Source organism: Eubalaena glacialis, chromosome 7, assembly GCF_028564815.1.
Source record: "Eubalaena glacialis isolate mEubGla1 chromosome 7, mEubGla1.1.hap2.+ XY, whole genome shotgun sequence".
In the NCBI taxonomy this organism is placed as follows: Eukaryota; Metazoa; Chordata; class Mammalia; order Artiodactyla; family Balaenidae; genus Eubalaena; species Eubalaena glacialis.
Genome location: NC_083722.1, coordinates 14031226 through 14056602, shown reverse-complemented (window position 1 = coordinate 14056602; position 25377 = coordinate 14031226). Strand labels below are relative to the sequence as shown.

Below are 25377 nucleotides of genomic sequence, written 5' to 3'. Positions count from 1 at the left end.
GGCGGGCGGAGGGGGCGGCGTGCCGGCATTTCGGTTGAGGCGTATTTCATTCCGTGGGTAAGGCCTGCCCACCCGGCACGCCCAAGAGCTCTGGGGCTGCGGTGACAGCGGCCCCACAAGGTGACTCGAGTTCAAGGCGGTGCCCGTGGGGTCCCCGCCGGCGCGGCTGCACGCCGGGCCCGGGGAAACCGGGCGTCCCGCCCTGGACTGCAGCGGCCCCCAGCGCCGCGCCGCTCGCCGTCCCCTCCGGGTTCCGCTGGGTGCCGCACGCCGCCGGGCCGGGCCTCCCCGAGCCGCGGGGGCGGGGGCGCGGGCGCGGCGAGGCGCGGAAGATGGCGGCGCGGCCGGGCCCGGGGCGGCCGCGAGGGGCCGCGGCGCTCTGCGGTCGGCTGGGCCGGCGCGGCTAGAGCGGCGCCTGGGCCCGGGCGGCGCGGCCTCCTCCCCGCCCGCCGCCGCCGCCGCCGCCGCCGCCGCGCCCCGCCCCGCGCGCCCGCCCGCCCCTCCCCGGGCCGCGGCCGTGCCCCGCGTCGCGCTCCCCCGGGATGGCCCGCGCGCCTCGGCGCTGCCTTACGGAGCACACGGCGGAGCAGCGGCGGCGGCGGCCGCGCTCGGGGGGCGCGCGGCTGCGGCGGCGGCGGCGCCGCGCGTGAAGGGCCGCCTGGGGCCGAGCGGGCGCCGCCAACATGTCGGATACCAAGGTAAAAGTTGCCGTCCGGGTCCGGCCCCTGAACCGACGAGGTGAGGAGCTTTCCGCTCGTTTTCGTTTGTGGTCGGGATGAGGGCGGGGGCAACTTTGGAAACTGCGGGGCCGCGGGGCTGGGGCGGCGGGAGCGGAGCCGGAGCCGGAGCGCCGGGGCGGAGGCGGCGACCGCACCGGCCGCGGGGACCCGGTGCGCCGGCTCCCGGCTCCGATCTCGGCCGCCTCCCGGGGAGTCCCGCGCGGCGCGCAGAGGCGGGCTGCGGGCACGGATGCTCGGCTTGGCAACGTTCGTTTTCCCTTTTGCTTTCAGAACTGGAACTGAACACCAAGTGCGTGGTGGAGATGGAAGGGAATCAAACGGTCCTGCACCCTCCTCCTTCTAACACCAAACAGGGAGAAAGGTAAAGCGGGTGCCGAGAGGGCGGGCAGGAGGGTGCAGCCCCGCCGCCTCCTGCAAGTCTGAGCCAGGAAAATGGGAGTGCTCTTGCCTATTGTTAGGAGGACGGCTTCAAGTTTGTCGAACGCTCCTGTCTGAAGCTGTTGCAAGTCCAAGTTCCTCTCTCTCTTCCCTCTGCCCCCCTCCCCCTTGTCCCCTCCCATCTAGAGCGGCATCAGGCAGGGCACCCCGGCCTGAACCAGGACCAGTCCGCTGTGTCCCCGGCCGGCTTCGAGGCACCCGGAGGGGGCCGGATGGGACCCTAGAGATGATTAGTCCAATAGCCACATTTTACAGATGAGAAAACTGAGGCCTGAGGCGAGCAAGTGACCACCCCAAGGTCTGGTTCGTGGAACCCAGTGCCCCTGGTTGTTTCCACCACTGCACTGTTTGCTTTATTTGGCAGAATTGTTAAGGAACTTTGTGTGTAAAATGGGGGGTGGGAGGGAACACCCCCCCACAATAAAGCAGAACAGTTTTGTACGATGCAGGCTCAGGCCTGGACCATTTAAGATCTATTTTTTTGTTGGTGCTGGGTTGAGATAATGCCTGAATGTAATGCGCGAATTTCGATTTTCAAGGAAACAAAAGTAGTGCCCGGAGCTGTGTAGACACTGGGGGGATGTTTAAAAGGGGCTGCATTTACTAGATGGCAACATTTGCATTTGAAAAGTGGTAACTGTTGGATCCTTATTAATTCTGCTCTATTCTACGCAACAGTATGGGAAAATGCCCTAAAATAATTTGAATATTTGGCATTTTTTTGGTAAGCCCCTGAGAAGAAAACGGTTGGAATTCATTTAGTGTAGCAACGCTGTAGCTTGTAAAAATAGGAAAGAGAAACCAGGGAGATTTGACAAAATTAATTCCTCTCTGACGAGAGTTTGTGTTTCTAAAAGTCACCTGTTGATTGATGTGTTACAATTTAGTGATTTTGTTGTTGTTGTTGTTCTTCAGAGATTTTTTTCACTAAAGAGAGACTCTGAAGTAGGGTTTGTTACTTTATTGCTAAAGGAAGCAACTGCCTTCATTCTATAATCATGTGGTGGTCAGACATAGTTTTACTAAATTTGGGGGGAGAAATTATCAGGAGGTAAGTTTGGGGATTCTTTGCTTTTTGTGCTGAGGCTAGAAATTTTTATCCAATGTGCAAACATTCTGCTTCCTGTAGCAGATTGTTATGGTGATTGTAAATAGCTAAGTTGTATTTAAAATACATTAAATACTTTTCAGTAATGGATGTATCCTTGAATAATGTTTTTAGATACATTTTAGATATTTATAGGATTTTAGATACATTTATAGCAATGTAGTTGTATATTTCTTGGTGATAGTAAGTAAACTCATTGAGTAAATTAAGATATTTACAGATTAAATTAGTCACCCACATCACCAACATTTCTCCCCCCCCCCCCCCCCGCAAACTGAATATTGTTTGAGAAAAAAATTCTGCTGGGTCAGAGTCTTCAAAGCAGTCTAGGAAACAGGTAGAATGTTAACTCCTTTTATGTAGCTGTGGCTTCTGTTTCCCTTGCTGGTTTGACACCTGCTCCTTGTCACTCTTAACCATCAGGAGTGTTACTGTTAGCTACTATTTAATGAAATGAAGCTTTGTCATTTGTGGGCAGACACAGATTTAGTGTGGTGGAATTTGGATAGAAATTACAACTGTAGACAGTTGGTTGGAACTGCTAAATAATCAATTGATCATTTTTAGGGTCACCACTGCGGTTACTAATCAGCATCTTTTAAGTAATGATTTGAAGGGTGATTTGGGGATTTATCCATCTGCTTGCTTCTTGGAATAGCCCCTTATCTGGAACTATAATAATAGCACTGAAACATGGGTGTTCTCTTGTTCTGACCTCCTGACAGATATGATTCTTTGAGTGGTGGATGGGCCCTTTCTGTGGGATTCTGCCTGGGTACCTGTCATTCAGTTTACAGACAACTGGGAGGAGTGAACACAGCAGTGCTGCTTGCAGGTTAGGATTACTGTCTTTGCAAGGAGGGAGACACCAAATGCATTTTGATTTTCATTATGCAGCTTGGTTTTATGTTTCTCCAGTGGGTCTTCCCTTAAAGCAACAGTGCATTTAAAAATAGAAACAGTTCCTCCCTTGGGTTCTGGGTTGATTAATTGCAATGATGCTTCATGTTACGTTTCCAATTCATTTCTATCATTTGTTTTGGATAGAGCTCAGAGCAAGGCAAGACTATTATTTTTCTTACCTATAAGTCCAAGGTTTGAAGTGTAAGAAGTTTTAAATTAATATTGGCAAACCTGTGTCAAATTGAAAATCATTTTTTTTTCTGAATATTGCAAGAAATTGCAAATGTATTAACCATGGTTGGAATTTTAAGTTACTGGGTGAAAGCTTCCACTCCTACCAGTAAAAACAAACAAGAGTGCATTGGTTTCCAGGAAAAGAAACAGATAGGCTTAGCTTTTGTAATTTTCCCCCTTTATGGAATCAAAGCCAAAGCTACATGTTAAGGACTAAAAGATCACAGGTCTTCTGAGGTTAAAGATGTTTGTTTTGGTTCTGAAATTCTAAGATTATAATACACGACAGAGGTCCAGGTTAATAGTTGATGTGTTTATCAATCACCATTCTGAAACATTAAGACATATATGAATGTATTTCTTAAAATACCATTGCATTACCATGCAGGAGACATTTATGAAGTTCAGATCATGCAGGTACCATGCTTAGCTCAGGGGATCCAAAGATCACTACGGACCCATTGCCTGTGCCAGAGACTCTCACCTTTGAGAGACGTGGGAAAACGGGGGAAAAAATAATTAAAATATAATGTGGTGGATTATGTAGATTACACTTTTCCCACTATATATACCGTATCATTTGGAAATTACCTGTTTGCTCTTCTGTCTCCTCTCCTCTCCTTGAGGCTCTGAGATCTGGGAAGGCAGGTACCTTGTCTTACTGACTTTTGTGTCCCATGCTTCCAAACAGCATCTGGCACATAGCAGGCCCTCAGCAAATGTCTGCAGTGTGATGGTTTGCAGTGTGATGGGAGTGCTGAGGAGGGGCTGTGGATGTGACCCGGGGTCCTGGCATCCTGCAAAGACAGGTGGCATTTGTGCCTGTCACGTGGGTGCTAAGAGTACAGGTTCACTTTTTCAAGATCGGGAGAAAGTCTTTTGTCAAAGTGAAAGCATACCTGCCTCAAATTACTTCTGGGTGATTGTGTGTGCGTGCGTGCAGGATGTGGAATAGGGTGCGGAAGGCAGGCAGTTCATGAAGGGGGAATAGAATGAGAACCCCTAATTTGCCAAAATAGGTAATAGTTTAAAATCAAAGTATAACCAGATGTACGGTGCAAAGCCTTCCTCTCACCCTGGTTGTCCTCCCTCCTCATCCCATCCCCTCACCTCTCCAAAAAAAGGTAACCACAGTCATTAACTTCTCATGCATATTTTCAAATACATACACACACATTATATATATATGTATTTTTTCCCACAAATATCTTTTCTATAATTAAATACCAGTATATTGACTCCTTCATTTTTTATTTTTATTTTTTTAATATCCAGTATGGGTGGTAGTAGTGGTTTTAAAAATATACATACCCATGTGTATATGAATCTGATCTTTATAACTTCTAAGAAGTGAAGCTTTATCATGAAAGTATAATGGAACTTGCTTTCTGCAGAAATTTTTGTTCTTATTTTAAATCATTTTAAAGTAAGTGAATTGTAGGGTAAGCATCCAAAGCAATGTGCATGTATCAATATAACCTAGCTAAGTTAAAAGAAAAATTGGACTAAATTTAGGGTTTTAGTAAAAGAGCATCAAAGTTTTAACTTGCCCAATTTTTCCATACTGCAAGGTGGGCAGTGTAGCTTTTAAAGTATATGAGGGTGGGTCAGTGGAAGAAAGCTACATCTTGGTCGACTGCATCTATACTTTCTAGTGTATGCATTATATGTTGCAAGTTTTTGATTGTTTATTCCACCAGGCTGGCTTCCACTGCTATTCCAAAGTCTTCTAGGATGGTTCTTTCTGCTCAAGTATATCCGTAGACCGGAAATTTAAAAATTAGTTAAAATCATATAAAATGAAAAAGATCCATCACCTAAGAAGCAGTAATATTCCACATTATCTGATTGACTTTGAGCTTTATTGTGTTTTCTGTGTTGTTACTCTTCTCTCTGGTTCAAATATTACAAAGTTGATGGTAAGAAAGCAGAGTATTTAGATTTCAATAATATTGGAGTGAGCATCCTTCATGCATGATATCAGTGGCATTTTAAAGAGTGTTATAATGGAATATTTTCATTAGCTGTCAACATTTTCCATTTCTTTGCTTTACAATAAAGATAGATTGTCATCTCTCACTTTAAAAAACAAGACTAAAAGTAATTATAATGCTGTGTAGATAGTGATTTAAAAATTATTTTGTTCATGGTTAAACATACATTTTACATTATGCACTGTTGTGTGTACATATATGAAGGTTCATGAAAAAATTTACTATGTGCCATGTCTCTGTTATTTTATACCACCTTTTTTTTTTAAAGGGAACTTTATTTTTATTTATTTATTTTTGGCTGCGTTGGGTCTTCGTTGCTGCGCGGGCTTTCTCTAGTTGTGGCGAGCAGGGGCTACTCTTCATTGCACCGTATGGGCTTCTCATTGCGGTGGCTTTTCTCATTGTGGAGCACCAGCTCGTGGCGCGCAGTCTTCAGTAGTTGTGGCTCGAGGGCTCTAGAGCGCAGGCTCAGTAGTTGTGGCACGCGGGCTTAGTTGCTCCGCGGCACGTGGGATCTTCCTGGACCATGGCTCGAACCCGTGTCCCCTGCATTGGCAGGAGGATTCTTAATCACTGCGCCACCAGGGAAGCCCTACCTGCTTCTGTTTTAATTCATTTTAGAAATGATGGTTGTGACTTACAGAATTAATTTCACAACCCGCTAAATGGTCACAAGTTTATAATTTGAAAAATACAAGTTTAGTGGCTAAGAGGTTGGGTTCTGCATACATATATTTGTATATATATTTTAAAATCAGTGTAATAGTTTGAAGTGTGAAGTAGTTTTATAATTTATAAAGGCTATGGTTTAAAAAGAAGAATCCTCTTCATTTTTAGTCCCAGAGGCAGCCACATATAGTGATTTTAGCTTATTCTTTTGGAATTTCCCTCCATATTTCTGAGTAACATGCTGGTAGTGCTAGTTTTTAATTCGTTCTCTCTGTTCTCTTTCTGTGCCTTATTCTCACCCCATCCCCGAATTCTCCCCATCCCCCATTTTCCCAATATAGTTATATAATGTTTCAATATTTAGTGTTTCCATTATTTAAATGACTGTATAGAACATTATTTACAGTTGAGCCATGTACTCTTCCATGATTTCTCCTATCATACAAAACTTTTTGTTTTCCCTGGAGTTAATAATTGTTTTTATTTTTTCCCTTTCTCTCTAATTTGCTTCTTTTTTACGTACTTACCCTTAATTCAACATTTAAATTATCTGTCCCTTGCCCACACCTCCTTTCAAGACATTCGGATATATCAAGTGCTCTCTTGATTTCATCTTCTTAGAGACATTTCTCCTTGACCCTTCTAACATGTTCCTTTATGAACTGGTAACCTTCTCTGCCTGATGTAGCTGTCATCCTGGGGGTTCCTGTCACATCATTCTGAGAATTCCTTTTATTTCTCTTCTGTGTGGAATCTGTTTTTCTGTTTCCTTTTTCTTTCTTGGTTTACTGCCTCAATTTTGTAGAGCATATCCTTTGGTAGCTTCCTGAGAAAGAATGTTTGGGAAGTAAGGGTTTTTGAAACCATGAAAATATCTTCATTCCACCCACTTGCCTCGTTAATAGTTTGGATGGGTATCAAATTCTATTTTGAAGATATTGTTGCTTTAATGTCTTCTAGCTTCCAGTGTTTCTCTTGAGAAGTCCAAAGCTATTTGGATTTCTAATCCTTTAGACGTGACCTAGATTTTCCCTTTCTGGAATCCTATAGAATATTTTCTTCCCCATTTTTGTGAAATCACAATGGTGGGCGTTTTGGACCTGGAAACTTGTATCCTTCAGTTCTGAAAAAAAAATTATTGAATTAATTCATTAGCAAACACTTTTTAAAATTTACTCAGTTCTTTTCTGGAACACTTATTTGGACATGGGGTTTCCTGAACTGGTCCTCTAATTACTTTATTTTTCCTTTCTACTTTTTATCTCTTGTTTTTATTCAACCTTCTGGGAGATTTCATCCACTTTATCTTTCAAGCCTATGTTTAATTTTTATCATATTTTTAATTTCCAAGAACTCTTTCAGTCTTTTTTTTTTTTTTTTTAAATAGCATCCTATGCTTGTTTTCTGGTTGTGGTATTTTCTGTGTCTTTCTGAGGACACTAATGATAGTTTCCTCTATATAGTTGGTCTTTTTTTTTTTTTTAGTGCATAGTTTTGTTGGTGTTGGTGTCTGTCTTTTATGTTAAATCTCAAATGTATAGATTTTGGGCTTTCTCTAGGGCAAGGACTATATATGATTTATCTGTGTGTTCTTAGGGCCTAGATTCAAGAATGCCCAGCACACAGAAAGCATTTTGTAAATTCTCTTTGTTGTTTTAAAAAAAATTATTATTATTAAACGGTTCTGTCAACTCCCTTTTCTTTTTAGCTTCCAACAATAGAAGTAAAAATGCTTTTCTTTTTCTTAAGAGCACGTGTAAATGCTAGAAGTAAAGGTAGTAGCTGCCTTATACAACTTTTAGCTACCCACATTAATGAAGATAATCAGTGTAATCAGTATAAAAGCTGGAAAAATTGGAAAAATCCTGTTTTTGTATCACTATTGCAAAAATTTTAGTTAGGAGATTTTTTTTTTTTTTGGTCATCATTAATTTTAAAATATGTATGCTTGTTGGGCTGGGGAAATTTTTCAAAATGATACCAAACTGGCCAGTTTATCATCCTACCACTTGGCTTCTTCTGGCAAAATCTAGTTAGAGATAAGTGGATAACTTGGATTGTTTCCAATTTTCAATAAAATTACACATGCTGTGCACTCATATTTTAAAGAAATTTATAGGCCTTCCCTGGTGGCACAGTGGTTAAGAATCTGCCTGCCAATGTAGGGGACATGGGTTCAAGCCCTGGTCTGGGAAGATCCCACATGCTGTGGAGCAACTAAGCCCATGTGCCACAACTACTGAGCCTGCACTCTAGAGCCTGCGAGCCACAACTACTGAGCCCACGCACCACAACTACTGAAGCCTGCACGCCTGGAACCTGTGCTCCACAACAAGAGAAGCCACCGCAATGAGAAGCTCGTGCACCGCAGCAAAGAGTAGCCCCTGCTCACCGCAACTAGAGAAAGCCCACGTGCAGCAACGAAGACCCAACACAGACAAAAGTAAAAAAAAAAAAAAAAAAAAAGAAATTTATAGGGCTTCCCTGGTGGCGCAGTGGTTGAGAATCTGCCTGCCAATGCAGGGGACACGGGTTCGAGCCCTGGTCTGGGAAGATCCCACATGCCGCGGGGCAACTGGGCCCGTGAGCCACAACTACTGAGCCTGCGCGTCTGGAGCCTGCGCTCTGCAACAAGAGAGGCCGCGATAGTGAGAGGCCCGCGCACCGCGATGAAGAGTGGCCCCCCGCTCGCCGCAGCTAGAGAAAGCCCTCGCACAGAAACGAAGACCCAACACAGTCAAAATAATAAATAAATAAATTAAAAAAAAAAAAAAAGAGTTCTATAAAAAAGAAATTTATGTGTCCATCATCGGATGAATGGATAAAGAAGATGTGGCACATATATACAATGGAATATTACTCAGCCATAAAAAGAAATGAAATGGAGGTATTTGTAATGAGGTGGATGGAGTTAGAGTCTGTCATACAGAGTGAAGTTAAGTCAGAAAGAGAGAAAGAAATACAGTATGCTAACACATATATATGGAATCTAAGGAAAAAAAAAAAAAAAAGGTCATGAAGAACCTAGTGGCAAGACGGGAATAAAGACACAGACCTACTAGAGAATGGACTTGAGGATATGGGGAGAGGGAGGGGTGAGATGTAACAGGGTGAGAGAGTGTCATGGACATATATACACTACCAAATGTAAAATAGATAGCTAGTGGGAAGCAGCCGCATAGCACAGGGAGATCAGCTCGGTGCTTTGTGACCACCTAGAGGGGTGGGATAGGGAGGGTGGGAGGGAGGGAGATGCAAGAGGGAAGAGATATGGGAACATATGTATATGTTCAACTGATTCACTTTGTTATAAAGCAGAAACTAACACACCATTGTAAAGAAATTATACTTCAATAAAGATGTTTAAAAAAAAAATTTATAAGAAAAAGTCTTCCACAGATAGTAAGCTTTCTGAAGACATCAAGGTCTCTCAGTTATTCAACCACAGTTACCCTTTCTCAAATCTTCCCTGGAGCTATTTAGAGTTTAAAGGACTTTGGAGAACATTACTGGCAAATGAAACGGAGAAACCAACAAGACATACAGAAACGCTCAGAAAGAGAACTTTGTACCTTCACAACATAGGAAATGAAGTTTACTAACAACACAGCTGTCAAAAAAAGAAGTATGCTAAAATTCACATTAAAACAATCAAGAGTTGATTTATATGGGATTCAAGAGCTATCTTTTCAAAGATTACTCTACACAATATTTCTGGGAATTTAAATTTGCAAATATAAGAAGAAAATATGAGAAATTCTTCCTTGGAAATTAGTTTATTTGGCATTTTACCACCCAACAACTATGTGGAAACTAAATAAGCATGGGAAAAATGTCAAGTTTTCACATCTCTAAAATTTTATTGTAAAAATGGGTAATTCTTATATTTGATTGTAAGATCTAAGGTTAAAAAAAGAAAAGTAGAGAGGAGAAATTCTTGTAGACTCTCAGAATTAGGAGGACAACCTGTCCAAGCCTCATCATTTGCTTGAATGCAGTCTTGATTTCATTTTACTATGAGATGAACAATTCAGTGAATCACTGATGAAGCAGTAGAACTGTTTTACCAAATCATTCTTGAAATGAACTTTTCATGTCAAAGCACAATTGTATCTTTTAAAAAGATTGCTTCCTTAGATACTCTAAAATGTTTTATAAGAAGCATGGCAGAAATTTAAAAGGGGGGTGGGGGTAGGGGGAAGGTGTCATTGTCTGGACAAACCTAACAAATCCATTATTCTTAGTTTTCCCCTTCATTTTGTCTTTGTCCATATAATATAAATATTTGTAATTACAATTTTGTGTTTTGCTTTTCTCGCATTTATATTTTGTCATGCAACATAGTTTTCATAATTATAATTTTAATAATTGAGTAGTTTGTTGAGTTTCATAATTTTAAACCATATTTCTATATTTCTGGACCTGAAAGTTGTTCCTCTTAATGATTGTAAATAACTGAGAGCATCTTCAAGGAACTTTTTAAGAATCCTTTGCTAATTGCAAGGCATTTCTTCCCAAGCAAGCTTGCTACGACAAAAATACATCTTTGAAATTGTATGACAACATGAACTATTCCCTTATATTACGATGGAGTTAAACGTTGATAATTTTCAGATTTAAGTATGAGCTAGGTCATGGGAAAAATGATTTTGTGTGGACAGGAACAACCCAGGGGTTCTCACACTGAAGAGTGCATCAGGGGACTTCCCTGGTGGTCCAGTGGTTAAGAATCTGCATTCCAATGAAGGGGATGCGGGTTCAATCCCTGGTCAGGGAACTAAGATCTCACATGGCATGGGGCAACTAAGCTCACATGCCGCAACTACTGAGCCCTCCCACCGCAACTACTGAGCCCGTGTGCCACAACTAGAGAAAAAGCCCGCATGCCACAATGAAGAGCCCACGTGCTGCAACTAAGATCCGATGCAGCCAAATAAATATAAATAAATATCAAAAAAAGAAAAAAACAGTCCCACCCAAAAGGTTCTGATCCAGTAGCTTGGCTTGAGAATTTGCATTTCTAACAAGTTTCCAGGGGATGCTGATGCTGTTAGCTCTGGACCAAGCTTTGAGAATCACCGCTTTAGACCAGGACTGTCCAATAGAATTTTCTGTGATGATGGAAATGTTCTACACATCTACAGTCCAATATGGTAACCACTGGCCATGCATGATTACTGAGCACTTGAAATGTGGCTAGTGCAACCAAAGAACTGAATTTTAAATTTTATTTCATTTTCATTAGTTTAAATTTAAACTGCAGGTGGCTACTGTGTTGGACAGTAGGGGTCTGGACATGGTTCTAAACCTTGGTTGCACATTAGAATCACCTGGGGGGCTTTAAAAATCGATGCCTGGGTCCTACCCCCAGAGTTTCTGGCTTAATTGGGCTGTAGTGCACCTTAGGCGCTGGGATTTTTAAATGCTTTCCAGATGTCCCAGTTACGATTGTTGTTTAACAAATCATCCCTAAAGTTAGTGGTCTGAAACCACCATTTTTTAGTGCCCCTGGATTCTGTGGGTCAGGAATTTGGACAAAGTAGATATGACTTGTCTCTGCTCCTCAGTGTCTGGGGTCTCATCTTGAAGACTAGAAGTCTGAGGGTGTAGTCATCGGAGGGCTTGACCGGGTTGAACGTCGGAGGTGGTTAACGCACATGGTTGGTAGTTGATTCTCATGTGTAGTGAAGGTTGACAAACACTGATCTAGTTTAATAAACCAGGTTTTAAAGCCCAGTTTCACAGCTTGTCCTTTGGTTTATTTTACCATTCTGATTGTGATCATGTATGCAAATTCTCATAACCATTAACAGTCTCAAAACTAAAGTCTGAAAGCCTCATAAAATCAACCTAAATATTTACCTTATTAATGCGACTTATGGAACTTTAATAGGGTCTTCGTATTATTATGAAAGTTAAGCCTCACAAAGTTAAATAAATTCTCTCCCATTTGAGGAAAAAAGCCTATTCTCTCGCCAGGTGTATTTAATCAAAATACCTCTTCTTATTTGTTTTTACTTAAATTGTGGCAGAGGGGGAAGGAATTACCTCGATTATCTAGATGCAGGGTACTTGCCTATCCTTCAGCTGACTGCTCCACCTGACTTCTTGGGAAGCACAGGTTTCTCAGCTTTCTAATGGCCTGTGGACCACAATTCCCTGCTTCAGGCCCTGGAACTATGTGGCAGTCCCAACCTCAGCTCCTGTACCATTGCAGAGCCCTAGGGACCCCATCTGTGTGGAGGCTTAGGATGGTGTGATGACTGGATGGGAAGTCTGGATGCTGCAGGGTCCTGCCACTAACGTGGTCTGTATCCTTGAGCTAGCCATTAACACTTCATCTGTCAAACTGCGGGCTAAACCAGGTAACCGGTAAGGTTTTTTAAGCTCTAAAATTTAGATTTATCTCAACTATACTTACATGTAGAGTTGAATCAAATAGAGTAATAGGTAACATTTACAGGGGCTGAAATGGGTTGGGTTGTAATTTACTTCTTGTCAGAGTGTTAGGAAAACTGGGGAGGAAGGGTCACTGTTCTTGGGAGGCTCTGTTTGCCTGCGGTAGCTGATGTGAGAATTGAAGGTGTCAAGTGAAATAAGACAGCCACTAGCTCCAGATAGCTGAAGCCATTATCAGCTAGCCGGGGAGCCTGGGTTCCTTACACATTCTACATGCCTCCTGTCTCAGCTAGGACAGCAGCTTTTATACGTGCCTACAGGGCATTATAAATCTTCTGATTTGGTCCTTTCAATTAGTTTTTATCTTGTACAGTTGTGTTCTTTTGGGGAACCAGTGATTTTCAGCTGTTCTTGCAGGCATACAGCTGTTTTATGTGATAAGTCTGTATGTATGGGGGTAGAGAAATGACATTTCCAGAGCTGTTAGCCTAAAACTTCCTTGCGCAGTTTGTTTTGTTTCTGAAGGTTCTGTTATAACCTAACCAAAAGTATGGTTAATTCCCAATATTTCTTATCTTCAACTGTGAGATGAATTCTGTTTAGTGGGAAAGAGAGAGAGAGAGAGAAAGGGGGGAGAGAGAGAGTGAGAGTGTTTCCTTTCGGGTTTGTGTCCTCTTACCCATTCTTTTGAAAGCAGAGTGGAGTTATTGATTCTGTCTGGCCCTTTAGAGTCTGGTCTGTAGGTGTGATGAGCTTTGCTACTGTTAGAAGAGGTGTGAGGAAAGCATCTGTATGCAGTTCCCTTGAGGGAAGAAGTTCGGAGCCTTGTTTTTTTAAAAGACAGGGAACAGGAAGGAAGGCTTTGAGGAAAGGGAAGCTTTACCCTTTGTTGTTGGCTCTTTGTGTTGTCTTGAAGAGACACTCCCTAGATTGTACACCCACCATGAATGACCACAACTATTCACGTATCTCAAGCTGGGAGCCTCAGGGGAAAATCAGAAAGGGCAAAACCATGCTGAACTGCTCAGGCATTCTGTTGCAATATTGAGTAGATTTATCCCCAGTTTTGGAAGGGCCATGCAGTTAACCCTCATGTAGTTTGTTGAGCAGATTTATAAGCCTTTAAATATACTTACATTTTGTAGTTTAATAAAACAAGTCCTCAGAATTGATGCTTTGTGTGCCCACCTATCTATAATCCCAGCTCAGTAGAGAATGTGTCAAGATGTATAGCTGAACTTGTAACTGCTCTTTTTTAAATTGGATAACAAACTATTAGGGTTTTTTGTTTTGTTTTTTCTTTTGTTCTCTATCTTTAATGACTTCTATTTATATTGTTAATTAAAGTTTAGTATTCCCTGTACAAATTGTAACAGGGGATGGTTACATTATTGTGTTAAGAAAGAGCCTTAAAATTACTTGTGTCAAGGGTAATGCTTTGAGTAAGGAGGAAGGAGTGTGGTAGGGAAAGCTTATCAAGATAATGGTGTTAAATTTGAGCAGCCTTATCCAGTTTTAAACATCTGCCTTTTTGATCTAGAGTTACTGTAACAAACAGGTAACATTAGCATGGTAATGTAACTAAGTTTGTTTTGTTTTGTTTTTGTTTTTGAAGCCTTTAAGTTTTGCTGGCTTTGATAGTTATCAATAGAATAGTATTCCCCTCTCTGCAGTGACAGCTTAGTCTGTGTTTTTGTGATGAATTATGCAGTGGAAATAATTTTTCCCCATTTTTTTTCTTTTAAATACTGAACAAAGAGTCTTCCTTATTTGTGTGTATAAATGAATTTTTCTGAATGGGAGGGTACATCTTTGCTTTTGTAGTTTGATACATTGAAATAACCTCACCCATCTATTTAAAAGTTAGCCCAGATAAAGTTTAAATGTTCATAAGTATGTGAATTACTTTGTATTTGAGCCGGAGCTTTTAGTCAATGAAAGGAAACCTTTTATTTGCCTTTTGTGTGTTTCTGTGGCCATCGGTTGGGTGTAAATATCTAGTTTTGTAAAAGGCTATCAAGTATTGTGACAGAATGATGTAGTGGTCGAGAGCCACTCAGAGGACTTGGGAGACCAACTGCTTATATTTGAAACTGACTATGCAACTGACGAGCTGCAAAATGTCCGGCAAGTCCCTTAACCCTCTGTGCCTGTATTTCCTCATCAGTAAAATGGGAATAATAAAATTACAGACCCATAGCGGTTGTGAGGATTACCTGAAAAACTGGGTTCACCTCTTGGTGGGTGTCAGAGAGGGAGAAGGAGGATTTATTACTTGTAGCAAGTAAGGAAAACACCGGGGATCTTTCTCAAAGCTGTGGCTCCCCAGCAGCAGAATTGGGGAAGTTTTAAGCTAAGGGTACGTGCATATTCATGAAGGGGCTTGAGCCCAGGAGAATTCAGCATAGAATTGGGGCAGAGGTCAACAGAGTCCAGGCTTTAGTTGATTGAAGTCACAAAAGGTCAACTTCATCATTCTGTCCTCCACCAGGGTGGGGACCTTATTTCCTACAGACTCAAAAATATGTATCAGATTGCTATGTATATCCCTTGAGGAGGAACTAGGACTCTGTTTTATCGCTGAACTGTGTTTCTTGACTGCTTTCCCTTTGTTCCTGCATTCCCTTGCTTCATTTAAGACCATTAATTACTGAGACCTGTTCAAGGGCAAGCATTGTGGCCAGGCTTAGATCCCAAAATGGCTTAGGTCAAAATGGCATCTCTTCTGTCAAGGAAGCCATGCCTGGTTCACTTCCTCCAGGGACCCCCTACCCCATCTGTTTATAATAGCAGGGTACCTTGCACAGAGCACACATCAAGTGTTGACAATTTAATATTTTTATTAACACGGAACACTTAAAGCTTGTTGACCACTTAAAGCTTTACTTCTCATTCCAAGTTTAATAAATGAAGTGTTTTTTTTTTAACACCTAAGAAGAGCAAGTAAAGAAGGACGTCTCGAAATTTTTGCTTTTAATTGTTATGAATTTTCTGATTACTTCTGATTTAAATGTGGACACTTCATGCAGTATGTGTTTGAAAGATCACCTTTGTGGTGTTAAATTAGACACTTGCCATGTCTCAGCTGACAGACCACAGGAGCACTGCTCTGTGGAGATGGATGTGTTGAATTTTGTTGAAAGGGAAATTCCTTCTGTGACAGGTGTTCACCAGTCTGGTCATTTGGCAGTCATTCGTTTGGGTAAAGAATATATGCCCATAAATTGTATGTGAACACATTGGGAAGTGAAATTTTTTGACAGAATTTTGACATGTTTGTAAAAGTATGTTTGGGAAGAATGGGGGGCTGGCGATGGGAGGGTGCACCAAAGCCCTGGGATAAGATCTGAGGGGGAAAACCGCAGTGCAAAGAGCTTGCCCTGGAATTTGACGCATTACCAAACTATCTGAATAACAAGAGAGCCTATTTGGAGACGTGCATAGGGATGGGACTGTAGCCCTAATTGTGCAACTTCAGCTCTGTGTTCCAGGTAGTGGGTGTCCGTCCATTGTTTCCTTAGACACAGTACGTTCTCAGTAAATGTCTGTTGTGCTTGATTGTATTTCTGTTAATTGGATATATGGTTACTAGGCTGTAGTTAGTATAGGAGATTTGTAGATGGTCAGTACTACCTAGTCATAGACTGACTTCTGAGGAAATGAACATCTGAAGCTACCGAAACATTGTATTCAGTAATATTGGGTTTCTGTGCTTTCTTTTTTTTTCTTTCTGAGGAAACTGACTGTATTATCCCAGTCCCCAGGCTGGTGACTCTTGTTCTAATGTTTACCATACTGGAGACATGGACTCAGGGACTCTCTATTAAAAATTCAAAATAGAGATATAGTTTTTCTTGTATATCTGGTTCTCTGGCACCCCTTAACTGAATATACATTATCCTGAACTCTCTTATTTATTTATCTGTTTGTTGGTAATCTTCTGGTTTTTGGTAGTCTTTCACTGACACACTAAAATTCAGAAAATACATTTAGGCTATTTCACAGAAATATTCGAGTTTCCTTTGAACTTACTAGTCATTTTCTTAAACATTTTTTGCAAAAAGATATACAAATATGAAAACCTAAATGCATGCAGATTTGTGGGTTTTTTTAATAAGGGAGTGATGTACGCCTTCTCAGAAATTTTGGTCAGATTATCCAATTTCCTGTGTGCAGAAATACACGAAAACTAAAGAGGAAGATAAAGAAAAATTTTGATGTACTAAATACTTTGTACATTTACGTGAATGATCATCGAGTGTGTGCTTTGCTTTTCTCCTTTCTCCCTCTGCGTGTCAAACACCTCGGCCAACATTCCCAGCCTGTGGCTTTGTAAGTGGGGAAAATACAGGCATGTTCCTCCTGTTTGCCTCACCCTCTCTCAGCTGTGTCCTTTGATGTCTTCCAGGCTCTGAGAGTTTGGTGCTGCTGCCCTTGTTCCACCCCGGGAAGCAGAGAACTTGATGGGGCGGTGGGAGGAGAAAGAATTAAAGCAATTGAATTGGCCTGGGCCCTGACCTTCCTGGCCCTCGTCAAAGCCGTCTCAGTGATCTGGAGTCAGCATTAGGCTGAGACTGGGGAGACAGGGTCAGACTACATGTGCCCCATTCCGTAGCTGGAATGTTTTAAAGTATCTGAGGTATGTATTAGGTATCTTCAATTTTCATTTGGGAAGATGAAGCCTTTTACTTGATTAGTCAACCTTCATGGTTAAATGGCTGTTAATCAGCATGAATCAGAGCCTGTCGGAAAGTATCATTCCAGGTGGGACACTGAATGCAGAGGAACATTTTTATTTCAGGATTCTGAGACAGGGGATCTAATGACAACATGAAAGTGAAACGATTTCACATCAGTTACACGCTTACAGCAATTTGCCTGCTTCAGTTACCGGTGTGTGTTTGATTCTGATCAATTTCAACACGGTCTTTGACTGTAAGTCTGGATCCTGGATAGGCCTGGCTCTGGGAACTCCTCCCTAAGCCTCTCATTGAGTGAATTCTTTCTAGGGATGTCACTGATAGGTCCTGGTAGGAGTGCTGAGCAGAAATAGGTTATAGCCATTCAAAAACCTTGAATCCGTTCCCCTCATCATTCTGGTGCCCTTCCTCCATCCATGTGGCCACAACCTGTGGCCCTGAGTAAAGACAGAAATAAGTATTGCAGAAGGCCAGCTTGTTCACATGTGTTTGCCTACAGTGGGCTGCTGTGAACATGCAAGCAGGTTGGTCCTTGATCTGCTTTAGAGTTGGTTAAGTAGGAGTAATGTGGCGTTTGTGGGGGGTACTGAAAACTCGTTAGGATTTGAATGTGTAGAAAACCAAACCAAAGCTACCTCTTTCTGGCATCTCCTCCTTGAAATCACCAAGCCCCTGGGTAGAATGAGGTAATTTTAGAGTATCCTCCCTTGTAATGTTTGCAGTGCAAATGCTTGCTCGCCAGAGCCCCGTGGTCCCATTCTTGAAGCCACCCGCTGCCCTGCTCGTCCCACAGGTGCCCCGTGTCATTAGGAAGTAGCGGGCTGCCCTTTTCTGAGCCAGGTGGAATTGAGAGAAGCTGTAGTTTAGGAACTGGTGTGCATTTCAGGGCCTATACACTGGGAAAAAACAATACTGTTCATGTTTCTAGTTTTCTGAAAAGCTGTCTTTCGCGAAAGCTCTTCAGTTCTTGTGGCTTCTCGCTTGCAGTATGTGGCCCTTTAATAAAGACTTGTGCTTTGACAGCAGGGTATCACATCAGCACACACAGCCACGTGGCACCGGAGTCCTGACTGTGAATATGTCCCTGTGTGAAAATTGTCAGCGGGGGCAGAGGCCCTGGCCAGTATCTGGTGCCACCTGCTCTGGGGGCTGTTGCGTGGAGGCCAGCCAGGTGGGAACTGCCTAGTATCTCCTACACTCGCTCTGACGGGGGCGGCAGATAGATGCTAACACGGCTCCTTGCTGTTTTGCACAGTTTAGTGAATGATCTTTGGGGTGTGTCAGTCTTCCGAACTTGGAAGCACTTGTTTCTCATTTTGGCCAGGCTCTAGCCTTGACATTGGGCTGGACTTTTGGGAAGAAGCTTGGCGTTTTATATTTTAATAAACTGTCCAATCTTCTTTGTCTCTGTTGGTGGTTGGGGAGCTCTGTGGGTGGTGGAGAGGAGATAGAGCACATGTAGGCATCGTGTGGGTACCTTAGCCCTCGTGCACCGACCACTTGCCACCTCCACCCCAAAGGTCAGCTGATCCCCTTGGAGGGTGGGCACATCTGGACAGGCCTGCTCTGAAGAGGCCGCCCAGGGGTTCTGGTTACATGGCTCAGGAACCCTAGCTCTGTGAAGAGCTATTCCAGGCTCCTGGTCCTTCTCCACTAGCTTCTAGAGTGTTTTACAGGTTTGAGGCATGGCTTACTGTGAACATTTTGTTAGTGCATGTGTGCATGCTGGTGTACTTGCATATTTGTTTATTTAGCTTATCTGCAGGCAGAATGATACTTGTAAAGTGCCTTGTGTTCATTTACTGACAGTTCATTTTAGCTCTGTGAGTTCTGTCATGGAGTGCTGAGTAAATGTTTCCAAATACTTGAGTGGAAGATAATAATAACCAACTTCATGGCCCTGGAGAATTTGTGCAAATGGCTTATTGCCCCTTCTAGATGTAAACTTAGGGCAGAACCCCTGGTTTTTTTTTATCTTCGGGTTCTTTGTTCCTTTCCCCCAGTAGCCAGCACATGCCTCGTACATAGTAGGTGCCTCCTAGATGTTTATGATTGGATACCGTGAAAGATATGGGTATGCATTTTACAAGAAGAGCTGTGCCTGGTACATGAGTCTATGGGTGGAGTGTTTTTATTTGATCCTCAGGCTGTGTCTGTCACGTCATTTGTGGTTCTGCCACTTGTAGTCTGGGCCCTATGAGACCTTTAATTTTTGCATTCTATTATTGCATAGTAATAGGCTCTGCACTGTTATGTGATCTGTTTGTCTTTGATAATGGCAGTACAAATGTGGCTCTTGAGCCTTACAACTTTGACTACCACTGCCTGGGGCTGACAAGCAGAGGCCATAGCTGCTTAGTATCACTTAAGTAAAGGTCGATCCAGCCAAGGGGTCACCCAGACTTTGACAAAGTTCACATTTTTAATGTCTGCTGCATAACATATGTGGCAGCCTCAGCAGCCAGCTCTGTACAGGTAACTAGCAGAAGAGAATCCTGTCCTGGGCAAAGTCATGAGGTTAGGTATGTTTCACTTCCTGTAGTGCTAGAGCTTTTGTCTGCCCCAGAGGTGGTATGTGGTCCCAGACTTGGGTGGATCCTATAGCAAGCTGACTTGGTTGGCACTGATGTGAGTCAATATGAGAAGAGAGGAGGTGCTGTGGGGAGAGCGGGGCGGGGGCACAGAACTGAGAGGAAGGGAAGATGCTGGGGTGGTGGGGAGTTGCCCATGCATCTTCCTCTAGCTTCATCTGGAGTCCGGTGCCTGTTACCCTGGGTCAGCTCCCTGAGTTTTAGGGGCTGCTGGCCCACTTACTCTTCTTTCTCCTGGTGGGTAAGGGCACCTCTCATCCTCTGGTTCCTAGGCAGTTGGGTTGATACGGCATCTTTTACTTGTTCTCGAGGCAGTGTTTTTGTTGTTTCAATTCTGAAGCACACATACCAAATGATGCTCCTAAGATTGTCACTCTCCCAGGGGTTTTTTGAGGGTGGTGGGCAATTTGTAGCGTATTGTCCAAGAATGCACATTGGAGTGGGAGTCATGTGAGAATGGCACTCTATAGGGATAGCTTTGAATCTGTTTTTATTTATATTTTAAAGTAAACTATTACAGACTTTATTAAGATCATACAGCCGTTGCAGACTTTATTTAATAAGCACTTTATTAACAAGTTACTTTTGATACATCTCACAGTGATTACCAAACATTCACTAGTAATAGTCCCATGGCTGAGCCTTGTTGGGTCCAGATATCAGAGCAGGAAGGCAGAAGCCTCAGTGGGGAGCCAGCTGAGAGCAGGGGAGACGCCTCGCTGCAGGTCTTACCAGGGGGAGGTGAAAGATGTGGGACAGTTTACTGGGAGTTGTTGCCAATAGTAGTTTGTATGGTAAGGTATTTCTTGACTCTGGAGAGAACCAGGCATCCAGGCTCCTGGAACCTGCAGGCTTCTAGAAAAGCTTTGGAATTTGGATAGTTTTTTCTGCTTTAGGCAAGTTCAGTTTTCCAGTCCTTGAGCAATTGAGTGTGAGATGGACTCCTGCTATCTTTCCTTCTTCACAGCACTTTTAAAATGACAAAGTAACAAACAGAACAGTTCTACTTTTATTATTATTATTTTTTAACCCAAGGGTCTGTGTGGCTGACCTTTTGGGAACTCAAGCTAACTTTTGCTTGGCTTAGGGCTTCCAAATGCAGGAAAGCAAGAGGCATATATCCTTCTTTCTCTTTTTGAAATCTTAAATAACTTTTTAATATAATTTTTTTCTAATTATAAAAGTGATGCACATTCACTGTTAAACAACTTAGAAAATATAGAATATTAGAGAGATGTAAAATAAAATTTGCTCATCATCCTATTAATATTTTGATGCAATTCTGTTTTTCTGTGCATGATATTTTATACTGCTGAATGAAGAACTTATTTCTTAAGGTTATGAAAACACAGCAATTGCATACTGCCTCTAGGCTGTAACACTAAAATTTTAGAATACTAACTTCAGCTCAGCATTAGTCCAAGTCAGAGTTCTCACTGACATTTTGTGTGTGTGTGTGTTGCTTTATCTTTTAATTAATTAATTAATTAATCAATTTTATTTTTGGCTGTGTTGGGTCTTTGTTGCTGTGCGCAGGCTTTCTCTAGTTGCGGTGAGCAGGGGCTACTCTTCGTTGCGGTGCGTGGGCTTCTCATTGAGGTGGCTTCTCTTGTTGCCGAGCACGGGCTCTAGGCACACAGGCTTCAGTAGTTGTGGCACATGGGCTCAGTAGTTGTGGCTTGCGGGCTCTAGAGCTCAGGCTCAGTAGTCGTGGTGCACGGGCTTAGTTGCTCTGCAGCATGTGGGATCTTCCCGGGCCAGGGCTCGAACCCGTGTCCCCTGCATTGGCAGGCGGATTCTTAACCACTGTGCCAACAGGGAAGCCCTGTTGCTTTATCTTTAATATCTCTCTTCACCAAAGCTTTTCCCTCCTCAGATTACTTTTTCCTTGAGAAAGTGCTCAGCGCCAAAGGGAATAGAATGTCTACTCAGCCAAGCATGATCTGCGGAATATTTGGAATGTTCCCTCCCTCACTGATGAGGCAGCCTTAGCGGCACTAATTCTGGAATCCAGCCTCCCTCGATGTAAATCTCAGCACCGGTGCTTACTAGCTGGGTGATCTTGAGCAAGCTACTTAACCTCACCAAGCTATAATTTTCAACTTGGTTTAAAATAGATAAAACACTTAAAATGATTTGTAGCACATGGAAAATATTAAGTGTTAGCTATCTTTATTAGTGCGTTGTTATTAATGCAGTAGTAAGAACCATAAGACAGGGATGATGCTGAAGTAGTATGATGAATAATGACGATAAGAACAAAAATACTTTTAGATAATTTCTCAGAGTTATTTGCTGGGAGGATGCAGTCGTCTATGCCTGATCTATGTTGAAACAATCAAACATTGTACCGTATTTGGATTAGGTCTAGTTTTTATTCATACCCTCCATTTATGTAAATGCTCAAATTGTCACATCTTGACCAATAAGAATCTTCTCAATTGTGTTCTTTCAGCTACTCTTCAGAACTTTTGAAAGTATTCTTGCTCACTGGCAAAATTATGTTGCAGAATCTTGAATACTTACTGTGTCAAGATATAAATCCATTTAGTGGAAAAGACCATTAGAGACAAATTCCAATTGGTGCACCAGGTTATATCTCATATGTATTAAAGTTGCTATGTTAGGTCACTTTAGAGAGAGAATTAAAAATACACACATGTACATGTATAATTTTTATGAGTTGACATTGATAATTTTAATTTTAACCTTGCCTTTATCATACTACTTACCTATTTGAAAGTTTTTAACCCCACTGTTGTACTTCTTTCTAATTTGATGAGCTTGTGATTATTTCTTAATCTAAAATTATGACTAAAGCTAATGTGCTCTTTATCACCACAAAGATAAACTTAAAATAAAACAACAAGGTCAGTATCAATCCTGATACTAGAGCTACTGGATAAGTAACAAGATTTAACATCACAGATGTGTTCGATGGCTGTGCTCTGAAAACATCTTACTAATGAAGCACAGTTAAATTGCTTTGTTTTGAGTCACTTGTAATAATTTTTTTTCCTTCCTGCTTCTAAAAAGAGAATGGAACTTTTGACTCAGTAAAAGCTATGTGAAATTTTGTAAGGACCAGGGAAAGAGTTTCTATGTCTGAACTGAGTTTCTCTCAATAACTGTTGAAATATTGACCAATAAAACGGTCTTTAGATTTGAATCAAGTAGAACAAGAGCCTTATTCTTCCCCACCTGTGATTTTTAATATTTGAACACTGTCCTCAGCTAGTCAAGTGTTAGATGTTTGTACGTCTAGCCTTAATGGAAACATTATCACCAGATTAAATATGTGGACAGACCATATCTAGAGATTAAACATGACCAAAACTAAAAACTATCAGAGAAAACTAATCCAGCATTTTCAGTTGGGACATCTTAGTTTCCTTTGATTTTTTTTTTTTTTTTTTAATATACCTTTCAGAATTCTAAAAACATTTATCTGGAACGAAATCAAGTCAACTTTGAAGATCTTCAGATGGTGTTTACCTAAGTCTGTGAAAAATTTGCCAGGCTAGTATCATTTTTGTCCAATACACATTATTAACAAAAAAACAAAAAACACAAACAAAAACCCCCAAACCAAAAAATACCCAAAACTTTACACTTCTGTGTTTCTTTTCAAGAAAGCAGCATCAGGGTATGCTCAGCTTGACAGCATTCTACTTTCATTTTTCTTCCTCCATGTAATAGGTATTTTCTGCTATTTTAATGAATTTGATTTACTTCCACTTTATTAATGATGGGCTTCAATACTTATTATCTTTGCTTTTTCTACATTTGAGGGCAATAGGGAATAAGGTACAGTTTCCAGATGTCAACTTTTGAGAACCACAGACAAGACTTATTAAAACATCCTTTTAGGCCAATGAATCATCATAGCTTCTGACAAGTAGGAAAATGGACTTATTTGAACATTATTTGCATTTTGCCTACCATTTTTCAAATGTATTTTATGAGAATTAGTGAGGTGGCTACAATATGAGCAACTAAAAGAAGAAGAAGAGAGTTAATGGAGCTGGTTTACTCTAAACTGAATGATGAGTTCCCGGATAACATTCTTTAAAATCAACTTTATTGAGGTGTAATTTACCTACAATAAAATGCACCCATTTTAAGTGTACACGTTCTTGCGTTGTAATAACTGCATACATCTGTGTAACCACCACCATTAAGATACAGAACATTTCCATCAAATAGTTCTCTTGGGTCCTCTTGCAGTCATTGGTAATATATTGTTCATATTGTAAAACTTTATCTCCCCATGTTAATCCACATGCCACTCTTCCTCCTTCTCTGGACCCCACTTTTATGGTCACAATGTTGAACGGGAAGCAAAACCCTTTGATGTCTACACCCACTGGTCATATAATTATACTGTATGGGATAAATGATTTTCCTTGTGAACTTGAAGTTTACAGTGCAGTAGGAGAGAGGACAGACAGACCTGCAATCTAAATAATTGACTCAAATGCATAAATGTAAGATACTCTGGGACTGGCTGAAAACATAAACTTCATCCTACTCATTGCATTGTCATTAATAAGCCAGAACTAATTGGAGAAATCATATTTTGAGTCAAGCATGAGGAAGATTCGAATTGAATGGAAGATGTAGCTTGGCTGTGTTTATACCTACAGCAATGGAGGCTCCAAGGACAGGGGGAGAAAGGGCCACAGGGAATTTGTCAGGTCAAATAGACGTAAGAGTCTTGAGCTCTCTGTGGCTGAGCTGTCTCAGGGTCTCATTCAGGGTACCTGGGAATGACCTCCAGACTCAGGTGAAGGTTCATTCAGCTCCCACACCAGCATCAGCTATTCCCTGAGGGCAGGGCCAGGGTACCACGGCTCCGTCTGGCTCCACCTTCAGGCTCCTGCCTCTTCCTGGCTCTGCCCATCTCTAGTCAGTGTCTTCTGTTTGTTGCCTCCATCCCCAGGTGCCTTCACAGATCTTTCCTGTACTCTTCCCCTTTATGGCCTTTGTTGTGTCTTACTGCTTGCTTCTCTCCTGTGTCTCGGCCTGTGCGGGAAAAGCCTGACCTTTTACGGCTATTTCAAGCCTGTACTTCAATTTATTACCATATTTTCTCTGAATCAAAAATGCTATCCATTATAAGACTTGTCAGTAGTGAGGTGCCACGAAAGAAAGAAAAACTGTTAGTAATTGAGCCATTAAACCTTGATTATAAGATGTGTCCCAATTCCCAAATGTTAAAATGTGTATAAAAAACAGTATCACCAACTAAACACTGAGCACTCCAGAGCACAGACTGGAACACAGGGCTTGGGGAGGATATCCAAGGTAAAAGGAGAAGAAGAGAAATAGTTTGAAACTAGGAGTAAGATGCCCAGTGTACATTGTAAAGTCTGTGTGGTTTCTGGAGGTGGACCTCATATTTGGCTGGAATATTCTAGAAGCCCATGCAAAAAGAAAAACACTATCAGTTATATGTCTATAAGAAGAAAACAAACCAGTTGCTCAAAAGTAAAATAGCTATTGTTGTTACTAAGCCCTGGATGAAATATCTCCATATCCTCTTTTTTTTTTTCTAATTTTTATTTATTTATTTATGGCTGCGTTGGGTCTTTGTTGCTT

General features: G+C 41.8%; 1 protein-coding gene across 1 annotated transcript in view; it reads left to right on the top strand.

The window, feature by feature from the left end:
• Positions 1–634: 634 nt before the first annotated feature.
• Positions 635–25377, top strand: part of KIF13A (kinesin family member 13A) — a 212360-nt gene continuing 187617 nt past the window's right edge. Inside the window, 2 exon segments of the mRNA XM_061195757.1 lie at positions 635–738; positions 1011–1101. Of these exon segments, the coding sequence (XP_061051740.1) occupies positions 684–738; positions 1011–1101 (146 nt within the window). The 5' untranslated portion in view covers positions 635–683.